Source organism: Lepidothrix coronata, unplaced genomic scaffold, assembly GCF_001604755.1.
Source record: "Lepidothrix coronata isolate B3197 unplaced genomic scaffold, Lepidothrix_coronata-1.0 Scaffold11, whole genome shotgun sequence".
In the NCBI taxonomy this organism is placed as follows: domain Eukaryota; kingdom Metazoa; phylum Chordata; class Aves; order Passeriformes; family Pipridae; genus Lepidothrix; species Lepidothrix coronata.
This window is the reverse complement of record NW_016690191.1, coordinates 8,910,171-8,922,641: the sequence shown is the minus strand read 5'-3', so window position 1 is coordinate 8,922,641 and position 12,471 is coordinate 8,910,171. Positions and strand designations below refer to the sequence as shown.

The following is a 12,471-nucleotide window of genomic DNA, read 5'->3' as shown; positions in this document are numbered from 1 at the left end:
TTAAGAGGAAAGCTCCCTATGCAGTGCTTTGTGGGCAAAATCTGAAATGGCTTCAGAAAACTACAGAGAAAACAGGTTCAGAGGCAGCTACTTCCCAAGTCTGCATATATTTGGAAATGGATGATCAGGTAACACTTCTGTAACATGAAGCTCCAATAGAACTAAACAGAAAGTTTCAGGACCCCCTCTCCTAAGATTCAGGAAGCAGCTCTTATCTCTATCAGTGTAGCTTATCTGCCTGTTACTGCTCCTCTACTCAGTCTCATCCAATATTCAGCATTATTATCACAGATGAGAAAACAGACAATTCTGATACATCTTCAGTGGTACAGTTTGGATAAGCCTTTGATTAGGTTTTATTCAACCATCTCATGGTAGATCACTTGAAAAAGTGAGGATTTCTTATTTGGAGCAACCTATATTCTTTGAATTTTATGATATTTAAAAGCACATTTAAAAATACAGTTTTGGAGAGAAGATATTGCTGATATGTGAGGTAGAATTACAATTTGTCTTAAAATAAAAATTATCTCACTTGCACTGCCAGACACATTTCCAGTCATTTAGAACTGGGAGAACTTTATCATCTTTGATCTGATTGTTGGGATCATCATCTTCATCTTCTTCTAGAATGTCATTAGATGGAGGGGCCCACAATTGCAAATAGTCAGTTGCTGTCAGCAGCCTGTTACCTGAAAGTGAGAAACAACAAAGCTGTGAAATAAGATGATGAAGGGATATGCAAAGATGAAGCCTATCATCACATTTTGTTGTAAATTATTCAAAACAGATTGAAGACTAAATTTTATCAAGTCCATTTTAAATATGATAGGGTATTCAATCAAATTATACAGCTGGTTTTATCAAAACATTTTGAATTTATAATACCTTTCAAGAAAGAACATCAAGGAGTTTTTTGTGACTTTGAATCACAGAATCATATTTACTAATGAATATTGCAGATGCTAAATAGCTATTCACACCTCAATAAATACACAAACATCTTATAAAGATCTGTGTCTGGGCACACTGCTGACTTTAATTATGATAGAATTCTGTCTAAATGATTATTAGTAGTAATTTAAGTCAGTTAGCAATTTAACACTGATTCCCAAACCAGGATCTTGCATAAGAGACTCAAAAAACCACTTGGTACAGTATCTTCACAAATCTTAACTGTAGCCTCACATTTTATGCAACACTGCCTGAAAACAGGTAATCTAATATTTCCATATTCGTGCTCTCACTTTGTTACAATAAAAATATTTTGTGTCCAAGTTGTTCTAACTAAAAATGTTGAACAAGCTGTGCATTACCTTGAGGATCCCATGCCAGGTTGTAAGTCATAGAACTGAGGAAGAATTGCCCAGTTTTAAGCCACTGACACTTCAGTTGCTGTAGTTTAAAAACAGTAAAGGATTAATTCTCATATCAACAGCAAAACACACTTCTTTCTCTAAGAAATTGCTATTAAGCCTGTTGCAAAAACAATCAGTGGTAGGGTGCTAAATCCAGTTTTGATAAGTTTTAAATTGTTTTATAAAATTTAAATGCACCCCAGGGTGCCCTGTGAACCAGATGTGGACTTGCCTCACATCCAAATACATCTGTAGACTACTCTAAACTAGCGAGGTCACAGATTTACAAGAACATAAGGGAGGGCAGTAGAGATGCAACAAAGATTGTGAAACCTGCTTCAGAACACTCTTAATGCTCGAGTGCTTGGCTGTGGCTGTGCTGTTAAAACAACTCTGGGTGTACATGAACAAGTCTGTGTCATATTTCTGACAACGTTCAAATAGGAAATACCAACCTCTCACCATGTCATTCCAGTATGAGATTCAAGAACAAGATGTTGTGAACTTAGGGGAAGTGCAGTCCACAGTCCAAGTCATGCAGTGGAACATTCTACCCACTCAATTTTATTAGGAATGGTGGAAAATTGTTTATCCATTTATCTTTGCTGTGCCAACATAATTTAATAAAAGCCAGACTTCTACCTCTTCTAAGAGTCTAGACCAAATTACAATTATGAAATACATACTTACACAATTTCTTTTATGAGAATTTATACCAAGTGGTTCAAAAATGCAAACAGCATTTCCATATGATGCTGCAATCTGGGGGGAAAAAAAAAAAGAAGTTGAAGACTCAAAATGAATGATTAGGAGGTAAGCGGATAAGCGTTCCTTAATATTCCAAAATAGCTAAAGAATTTCCAGTACTACTTCTGTGTGCCATGTTCAAGAAAAGTGAAATTAATGCAAATGTAATTAACTGTTATAGGTATATTTTCTTAAGGCAGTTAAGAAATACATACTTCTGAATAAGCCCACCTTTAAGATTTTAACTCTAAGCATCTTGTTCAGCGGCATAAACACTGTCAATCAGATAGAGAATATTCTTCTAGGGCAACTACTGTTAATGTATAAGGGAAAGCTGATGCCTTCACTGCTTCTGCTCATGTTCTGTCTACTTCACAGCTAACTAATGCATTAATTATTAGTGTCTGTGTCTCTGCGTGTTCCTAGATCCCATCTTGTATCACTAAATCACTAAATAATAGTTACAAGAAACAGCAAGAAATGTAATTCTATTTTTAATATTTAAATACATTTTGAGAGGAGATAAATGGTAAGTAAAAAAACTGAAGTATATAGACCACTGAACCCTTCAGTTTCTTTCACTCACTTATTTTACAGAAACATCTGAACACAAAATTGTCTTTATTAAGAATTTATCTGGGTCTTGACTATCTTTAAAATTCCTTTTTCTTCTTTAAAAGACTCTCAAAAGAAAAACCATTTAAGTTCTTCCCATTCAGGATCTGGTTTACTCAATACAGAAATGCAAAAGTTTCCTGACATTTATTATGAAATCTTACTTCTTTAAGGGGAGCTGAGGGAAGGTTGCAACCACATACTCACTCCCCAGGTACAGAACAGACCATGAGTTCAGTCCTGAAGGCAGAACCACCCAGGGGTTTGTGGTGATCTTGCAGGGATCAACTCTGCAGCTGGAATCTCCTTTCCAGTCCTACTGGGACTGCACTGCCAGCTAAGCCTGCCCTAATCCTAACTAAGGCTTCCTCAATGGTGCTACCAGTTTTGAAGCAGCCAATACTAGTCATGAGGGGCAACCAACAAACCTTTGCTCAGTGCACTGCCATAACTCCTAGAAAGTGGTTTTTTGCTCAGCTTTCTAAACTGTCTCTTTAGTATTGTTTAGGGATTAAAAATGAAACCACGTGGCAAGTCAACTGCGTGGCAACTCCTTGTTCCTATGTGCAATTATGACAGCTCATACTGTAGCACTTCTAAACACATTAAATGTGCCAAAGCTTTCCTGAAAAATAAGTATTTCAAATACATTACTTTGCAGGACACATATGTATGTGTGTATATATATATGTATACATGAATGATTTATCCATTTCTCCTTTAGTTAGATGGAAGTATACAATAATGGAGACAATAAACATCATTTTAGTACCGTTCCAGTTCTGAAACTATACTGAAATTAATAAGTATGTTCACATTTTGAGAGACCTGTTACTGCAGGTCCCATAAAGGAGTAAAAATCGTTGTTACGAGATGACTCCTGCTTTCTCTACCCTCTTCCCTTTCCCTGCCCCACCCCCCAAATTACTATTAAATTGAAAGAATTCATAGAGTAACACACACTCTGAAAGTCACAGATTAGTAAAATGTGATCTTTGTCATAAAATTAACTCTTTAATTCTACTAATGTATTATGTTGCTGTTTAATTATTAAATCTATTCAATCTATTCAAAAAAATCCACTGCGCAGGCTCGAAGGGTCAATGACCTTTCCCAAATCTTCGCTCGTGAAGACTGGCCATTACTATTCAATTTTTAAAAAATTCTTTACAGATTTATTAAGATCCTTACCCTGCCTTGTCGTTGGGAGCACTCCACACAACTGACCTGGATGTTTCCATGTTTAGCACCAGGAATAATTTGCACACATTCAAAGTCATCTGCCAGAATAACAATGTCACAACCAGAGCCATATGCCTGAAACATTTTTTAAAAGAAATACAATTAAGTATTTACTTTCAAAACCAACTGAATACCTGTTACAGGACTGATGTTTCCCCGTTAAAACAAGCTGTTACTGTGTAGTGGGTTTGTTCCTCATCAATTCAGCCACAGAAGGAGCAACAAGTAGAAACAAAGTAACAAAGGAGACTGTACCTCTACCAGTACAGTAGAGGTAAGAAACTGTAAAAAAACCCCATCAAAACCCAACCCCCAACTTTAATCTAGAACTTGAGCTCTGTGTGTACTTTCTGTTAGGTTTAGGTTTTAGTTGTTTTATTTCTCCCCTCTAATTCTTGTTGCCTCCTAGAGCAAGGCAGACAAGAGTTTACTATTCGGGAGCATTTATTAATGAATTTGCATGTAAGTTCCTAAAGAAGTGTGTGCTGTGGCCCTCTGTCGTCCCCCCCCCCTTTTTTTTTTCTTTTTTTAAGAATAGTAAGTGATTCTTTTCTATAAGAATCCAATTGTAGGGCTTTTCTGGTGTTTTTTTTTTCTGGATACATTTTATGTTGTGCAACACATACTATAGCCTAACTAATATGTTTATGAGTTAGCTACAGAACAATGATAGCCTGCAGCACTTTTTATTGACAGGATAAATACATATCTGTCTGCCACCTTTTCACCTGTTCAAAAAAGTTTAATCACTCCAGATTATCTGTGCAACTGAGCTCCCACATTCAGGCATAGAAATCCCTCCCTAGCATCAATCTACCACTAAGCCTTTTACAGTCACCAGTCTCTTTCCTTAAAGTCAGTTTTCCACTGATTCCAATACAGCCAGCAGAAATTTTACAGCTGAGTTAAGCAGAGAGTGCAAGTCCTCAACAGTCAATTTGAGATGGCACAAAATTACTTTATCATTTTAACTTGCCCCTTGGTTCTTTTAAAATAATTTCCAAAATACTGAGTCAGTCCTTGTCCTCTCCTTTGAGGTCAATTATTTTAAAGGTACTCAAATTTTTGAGAAGGGTATGAGAATTTGTGAGTATTTCTAGAGATTTACATGATCAACCCCCACTGGTGGACACACTGAGATAAAGGCGCAAGATAACAATTGGAATGGATAATTTAGGTCTCATGACTTTCTGTATCTAGTTCTGATCCTCCTGGGAAGGAGCAACAAGTGAGAAAGGCTGAAGAAAAAGGCTTAATTTAATGAAAATACAGTCAGTGCATGAACCAAGAAAGGAACAGCAACACAAGCAGCAAAGCAGAAGCTCAGTCCTCAGATATGAACACACCACACAACTGCCCCCACAAAAATGAGAACTGTGGATAAAGCAGTTTGTCTCAAAGATTTCCAAAGTCATCTCAAGAAAATAAAGTGACACAGTGTTGTCTGAGACCTCAAGCCCACAGCTGTTGTTCTGGGAAGCTCTGAGGAACTGATACTGGAGTGATTCACAAGGTAAGCAGGATTGCTAGAACGCTGTTGGGGGTAGATTATCTGTGTAACAGAATATCCCAGCTCCTTGATGACTAGGCTGTGCAATTATTAGATCCAGCCTGGAAGAGAATAAGTTATTATTAAAATTAAATAGGATTATTTCCAGAAATAAGAGAAAGAAAGCTGAGATTGAGATAAGTTCTCACATTGAACAGAAAGTTGTTTTGTTGTTTTCCTATATTTTATAATGGAATTCGTTGCAAAACAAACTCCACCAGTGGTGTGGAATTCTGGACAGGATAGTACAGGCTGATAAATAGGAAGGAAGAAGATGGAGACCAGGATGTGAATGCCCAGAAGTACATAGTAAAATAGAATAATTCTATTAGTTCTAATATTAGAATAATTCTAATAGTTCTAATAATTTATTCAGAATTCTAATATTCACAGGCAATTGATTCTCCTACTCTCCTTACTTCAAAAGGTAAGCAAATAAAACAGCAAAGAATTGACTCAGTGGTCTATCTCATAACTACTAATACAAACCTACTAAATGATTTAAATTGTTATCTAATTGTTTAAATCTAATACAGTAAAAAGAGGTACTGATCCACTTCAAACAAAGACTTAATCCTTTTGGTTACCCTGATTTTTCATTGTTGGTATTGCAAATTTCAAACTAAATTAAACATAACTCATAACTAGTTGCAGGTTTGTTAGCAGGGGACATGTACATGTGTCTCAAATTATAAAAGGAAAAGATTTCTCAACTTCAATTTCCTTTTGCTCATTGTTCTTAAACGTGCACATTTGTATGTGTGTGTAAAGCTGACAATGCACGAAACAGAAAATATTTTAGACTTGGGTATGTGTGCTTATTCTGTGAAGCAAAAGAATTTAGTGCCTTCCTCTTTAAACACTTCAGCTTTTCATCTCTCCTGTCCCTACCTACACTTCTTATTCTAGAAACAAAGCAGTACTTTTCCAGCTAATTATACTATTTAGCATATTTTTGTAAAGTTAAGTAAAAAGGTGGTTGTGAATTAAAAGTGTGGTTTACAGGAGAATGTTTTTTTCCTGAAAGAATCATCGAAATGCTCTTGATCAAGGAAGGAGATCTTTTTCCTTTGTGAAATCTTATTGTCACCTGTATCCATCCTACTCTTTGCCTGTGTTTACCACTGCACCAACAAGTGACTCAGCACACCCAAGTGTCCTGTGCCAACAGAGGATCCAGTTCATTATTTACAGATCTTAGTCGGAACACATTCCCAATAGCAGGGCACCAGCTTTCAGCTCCAGGTTCTTTGAGCAAGTGCTGCTGTCTCTTGGTTCTGGAGTAATTTTCCAAGTGTGGATATTTATGCTGAAAATGTGCCTTATTTCTTGAAAGTATAATAAAGTATATTACCTTAAATCTTAAAATTATTTTAAGAAGTACATTCATTACAACTCAACCTTTAAGAAAAGGTCAATATACTTTCATGTACTAAAAGATATTTCCATATTTGACATTATATGGTTAAATACAAGTTTTCCATTTGATAACTTTTATGCAGCTTTTCTAATGTACTCAATTCATTACCATGTTTATACCTGAACAGAACACATTTCTGTTAAATCCTCTTTTCTTTTGTCCTTTCTCTCCTTAAGCTGGTGATGCAGTAGAAATACCCCACATTGACAAAAAATAGGGAAGTGTCATAACATTTAACATCAGTAGTTCCTTTTAAGGATTCAGCTGACAACATCGGTAGCTCCTTCTTAAGGCTTTAGCTGACAACATGTTCACAAGATCATTCATGCCACCTCAGGTCTCTCCTGCCAGAAAAACAGTGGCCACAGCATTGGTGATAAAAGGAATGGAATAAGATGCTGAGATATTGTAATGGATGAGAGGAGCACAGAGCTCTTAAATAAACGGAATTATAAGCAGTGACTGAACAACACAAGTGCAGTAAAAACCACCCACATGGAGTATCTGCCAACCTCCATTTCTAATGTCACTGATAACTTCAAGGAGAAAATTAAATGGAGTTGCAAAACCCTCAGAATGACAGGATGACTTGCAGGATCCATAAGCAACTAATAAGCTGTAGTTTGCCAATGTCTGCTCTAACTGTCAGGATCTGGGACCACTGAGATGAGCAATGACAAAGCTCTAATTGAATGCAGGAGCACCACACAGAAGTAGGACATTATGTCCTACTCTAAGAGTTTATGCTATATCCTCACTTTTCAGATAATATGAAAGCAGCACATGCATCTGTCTTTTTCAGCTGACCATGTTTTCCAGTAAAACAACACTCATCCTTAAGTTTCTGGCTATGGATAGTAAACATAAGATGCAGAAATTCCTCCACCTTCCCGCTAGTGATGGAGACACCTGAATTCTGAACCATTTCCAAACTCTAATCAATGGACACAACACTTGCACTTCCTTCCCTTCCTTCCTCAAAGTAGTAGTAGAATTACATACACTTAATGCAAATTAGCAATATAACTGAGAAACAACTCCCAACCTACTACCAGCCTTTGGTCTGTAAAAGAGGCTTTCCTAAATTGACATTTGAGACAAGTTCAACAGTGCTCCAGAGAAAAAAGAACCTAGTAAGAATTCAGATGTTAAGCATCTGTAATTCAGCAGAGAACATACAGATAAGTAGTAATAACTAAAAGGGATTCATAAGTAAGTGTTTTAAGAAGGAAGAAGTAGAGAAGAAGTAGAAGGAGAACCCTACACAGCAGGGAAAAGCTATTCTCAGTTGCTGTATCTTGTGGACATCTGTGTGGATGACGATTTTGCTGTGTTCAATGAGGTCAAAAAAAGTTTACAGGGATGTAGGAGACTTATCTGCAACAGCTTCTGAAATTCATTCCACACAGCTCCAGTGTCAGTACTAGCATGGAAGATGTCAAGAAGCTTGTCTTTTTCAAAAATGAAAAATAATAATTTTTTTCACTTTTATCAGAAAAGTTCTTATGTACAGATACACCTAAAATCTAATATTCTAGTTTTTAATTAAAAATGTTTAGAGTTACATATTTTGTGTATTTAATGGTGCCTCTTACAAAAAGTAAATATTCATTATCTGCTGTTTGTGGGATGCTTGGAATTTTTATACTCATAGAATCCAGCCTTTAGCTAATTGACATAGTTATTTATATATTTTTAAACCTAAACTAACCTTAGAAACAGCTACATTCTGTCCACAGTTTCAGGGGGAAAAAAGACAACCCTGAGCTTGGTACTAAGGGCAGAAGTCAAAGAAACAGAATCAGAAGAGCTTGACATCTCTCTGAAACCACCTTGCTTCCCTCACAGCAAGTCAGGTTGGTAACACACATCCCACACAGAGTTCGGGTCAGTGACTGAAACTGGCTCAACATAAGAGAGCTGCTTAAGAACAAAAGCTTAGTTAAATCAACTATGGTTTGAAAAATGCAGTTTACTACCCTGAAAAACTTACTAGCTGCCAGTCAGACCATGAGGCACAAACACCAAACCCTCTGTGCAGGCAGGGTGTGTGCTGTAACGCCCTTCTGCTTAAAGCTCAGCTCAACCTTCTTTAAACTCGCTTGTGAAACATCATTAACAATATTTGCTAAAATGAGAACATGAAGTAACAGAAAGTTGAAAAGTGCACAGAATTATTACCAGAACTTCTGTCATTTAGTACTTAAATCCTTGGCTTATGCAGTGTCTTCTTTGGAGCTCAGACGAAGGGAGGCTGAAGGGACTGTCTGGTACAAGACAGCTTTATGAAGCTATTTTGCTTCTAATCACCCTTGAAACAGTTTTTCCTGTCTATCACCCACTCTGCCAGACTGGGCACAACACAGCTACAGCGTCCACCAGGCAGTTTGCTCACCAAACCTCTCTGTGCTTCATCCCTTACTTGGGAAAGGCTGGATATATGTCAGGATTGCTGAAGGCCCATGTGGGAGCACAGGGAGGAAAGAGCACTGTGAGCATTTCAGATAAAGGACTGGCAAAACCTTTGTAGCCAACCCACAGCAAGTGCCTCTATTCCTTTGGATTTTTTTAGCTTTATGGAGACACTAATACTCGTTTTTAGCAGGGAAAGAATAAAATAGTAGAAAAATTATTTCTTTTCCCTGTCTTATTCTCAGAATAAGTAGATGACTATTACCAAAGCTTTAAAAGAGCTGAGGCAGAACATGTTATCACCTTAGCTCTACCTACACAGACTGGGAAATAAAAAGCTTACCTTTATCCCCAGCAAGGAGTCATGTAAACAAGCCAAGGACAAACCATAGAGGAAAGGAAGAATGAAGAACCTGACAATTGCGATATTCCTAACCAGGGCAGAAAAAAATGCATTTCTTGTCTCAGAATCATAAGTTTGCTGGAGTTAGATATCTAAGGCACATTTATCTTTAGAGGAAGTTTCTCCTTCCCCTACTCCTCCTCAAAAAAAGGGAAATAGCTCCAAGACTGTTAACTAGTAGATACATATATACACGTCCCCAAGCCATTATTCTGCCGTTAAGTGGAGTATTTTTAACACGAGTGATTCACTCCTGCACACAAAAAAAGCTGTATTTTCAAGTCCCCGTGATGAATCAGTTGTAGCAATTGTGAACTAGTTCTCACGCATTTTAAATGCCCGAACACCGACCAAAAAATAAGTGAGCGCATGAGCACACAAACAGCTGCACATGAATTCACAGACAGCATATGCTGTGCAGATCTCCCCTGACCTCCTGCCCTTTCACTGCTCTGCTGTTGCTGTGTTCTAGACGTTGACAGGTACTTGGTCGCAAGAGCAGGTCTAAGAGTGAGGCTCTGTGACCAATACTGATGGTCTGTTGCCTAAACTGCAAAACTTGCTTCAGGATCTGAGCTGAAGTTATGACTCCCAACAGCTGAATGGTTTGGGGCCCAGAGCTCTCTGTCCATACAGGTGATGCTGAGCAACAGAATTTAAGGGTAGGCACCAATGAACTTGCCACCTGCAGTGGAGGATGGTCTGTGATGCTATTATGGCACAGAGGTGATGATATCCAAAGGATCTGGATATAAGGCTCCAAATTGTTTGCAGGCAGATGTTTTTAACCATATAGTTTACTACAGGATCGAGGTCTAAAAGAGCAGGAAATACCACAAATACAGAGAATGAAGAAAAAGCAAAGAAGAAAGGTACAGTTATGGAAGGCCAGAAGATATATTTAGTAAAACAGACTTATCTCCTTAATTCCTTGTGTACTGTATTATGAAAAATTGGATGCAGCAGCCAGAGAAGACAGTGAGGTCTGTTACATGCAGTTCCATAATTAACTTGCTACCAAACAATTCTGAATTGTTTTGGAAAACGTTAGTTTTGCTCTTGGAAAATCCTTGTATAAACCATAACACATATTCATTATTGATGTTATCAAAAGCATTGCAAGAACTAGCATAAAATTGTCTTTCATAATACCAGTTGATTGACTTTTAAATTGTCACAGTAAAAAGAAACATTAGAATATAAGTAAATTACTTCTTATATAAATACCAAAAGTATCAGAGGTCCCTTTAATAGCAGTATGGCTGCATAGCAGCAGAACAGGGAAAATAAAGACAAACATGGCACCTTCTATTTCTTAAGACTTTCCAGCATTCATTACTGAAATTATAACATCTGTGATAATCTAAAGTAAGCTTTAAATGTCTGACAAGTCTGCTGACAGTTATCTTGTACCAAAAAGGATGCTCTGCATCATTTTGCTTGGAACTGTTTTGTGGCTAGGATATAATCTTGTAAACGTTAATATAAAATGTAATGAGACAATTTATTTGCAAATAATAACACAGTGATTAGATGTCAGTATGCAAAACACTGCAGAAGCTGATCACTCGTTAAAATCAGAGCAGCAGATCATGAGCTAAAGAAGTGGAAATCGACACTGGAATAAACAAAAATAGCCTGTGGATGATAAACAGATTTTATTTTATAAACTACCGGCCCCGTGAAATTTACTTAGCGTATTTCTTTATATCCTTGTGTTTCTTCTCCCTTCCCGTTTGAGAGGTGCATTTGGCACATTTGTGTTTTATCAACCATAGTAATTGAAGGGAAACGCTCGCCGAGAGCGGGCGGGCTCCGTCTGAACCCCGGTGCGACCTACCCCCTGCGCTTTGCAGATGAGCCATAAACACACACAAGGGGGGGGAAAAAGAAAAAAAAAAAGAAGGCGGGGAAGGAAGCACTCAGGGAAATTTGAGGACGCAGAACCGGGGGTTGCCGGGCTGGGTTCAGGCACCGGCGGAGCGCTCGCTGGCGGTGATGGGCGGTCCCCGCATCCCCCCGGGTCCCCCCGGCGCCCCCCTCCCGGCAGGTCCCTCCCGTCCCCCCCGCTCTCCCCGGGCCTACCGCCGCCGTGCCGGGGCCTCCCCAGCCCGCGGCCCCCCCTCCCCGCCCCTTACCGTGAAGGGGGTGTCGTCCACGCTGCCCACCGAGTACCCGTTGTCGCCGGGGTTCACGGCGCCCGTGAGCACCTGGTGCAGATGCATCGCGGCCGCGCTGCCCCCGCGGCGCCGGGGCCGGGAGCGGGGCCCGCGCTCGGTGCCCGGATGGCTCCGCGGGAGCGCGCGCGGGAGGGGGGGGGGGGCGCCCGAATCAGGTGAGGGGCCGGGGACGCGCGCGCGCGCGGGCACCGCCCTCTGCGCGAGCGGCGGGGAGGGAGGGGCCGGGCCGTGCGCGCGCCCGCGCGAGGCGGTGGTTAAAGGGCGCGCGCGGGGGGGGGGGGGGGGGGGGGGGGGGGGGGGGGGGGGGGGGGGGGGGGGGGGGTGAGAGAGGGAAAGAGCGAGAGTGGGATGGGGCCGGGCCCGGCTCCGGGAGCGCCCCCGGCGGCGGGAGGAGGGACCGCGGGCAGCGAGCACAGGCAGGGACGGCCCCGCGGAGACGGAGGTGAGGATGAGCCGGCGGCAGGACACGCCTCCCGGGGCGGGAGGGGAGAGAAAAGGAAGGGAAGAGGAGCTGCGGGGGTTGATCGGCGGCGGTGGCGCCGCGG

The 12,471-nt window shown here is 40.1% G+C and overlaps 1 protein-coding gene across 1 annotated transcript in view; it reads right to left on the bottom strand.

Moving 5' to 3' along the window:
* The window catches only part of DMXL2 (Dmx like 2), a 45,831-nt gene extending 33,827 nt beyond the window's left edge, over positions 1 to 12,004 (bottom strand). Inside the window, exons 1-5 of the mRNA XM_017804958.1 lie at positions 11,885 to 12,004; positions 3,912 to 4,037; positions 2,049 to 2,120; positions 1,317 to 1,395; positions 540 to 692 (exon numbers count right to left, since the gene is read on the bottom strand). Coding sequence (XP_017660447.1) covers positions 540 to 692; positions 1,317 to 1,395; positions 2,049 to 2,120; positions 3,912 to 4,037; positions 11,885 to 11,971 — 517 coding nt within the window. The 5' untranslated portion in view covers positions 11,972 to 12,004. The remainder of the gene's footprint in view (positions 1 to 539; positions 693 to 1,316; positions 1,396 to 2,048; positions 2,121 to 3,911; positions 4,038 to 11,884) is intronic.
* Positions 12,005 to 12,471: the final 467 nt, after the last annotated feature.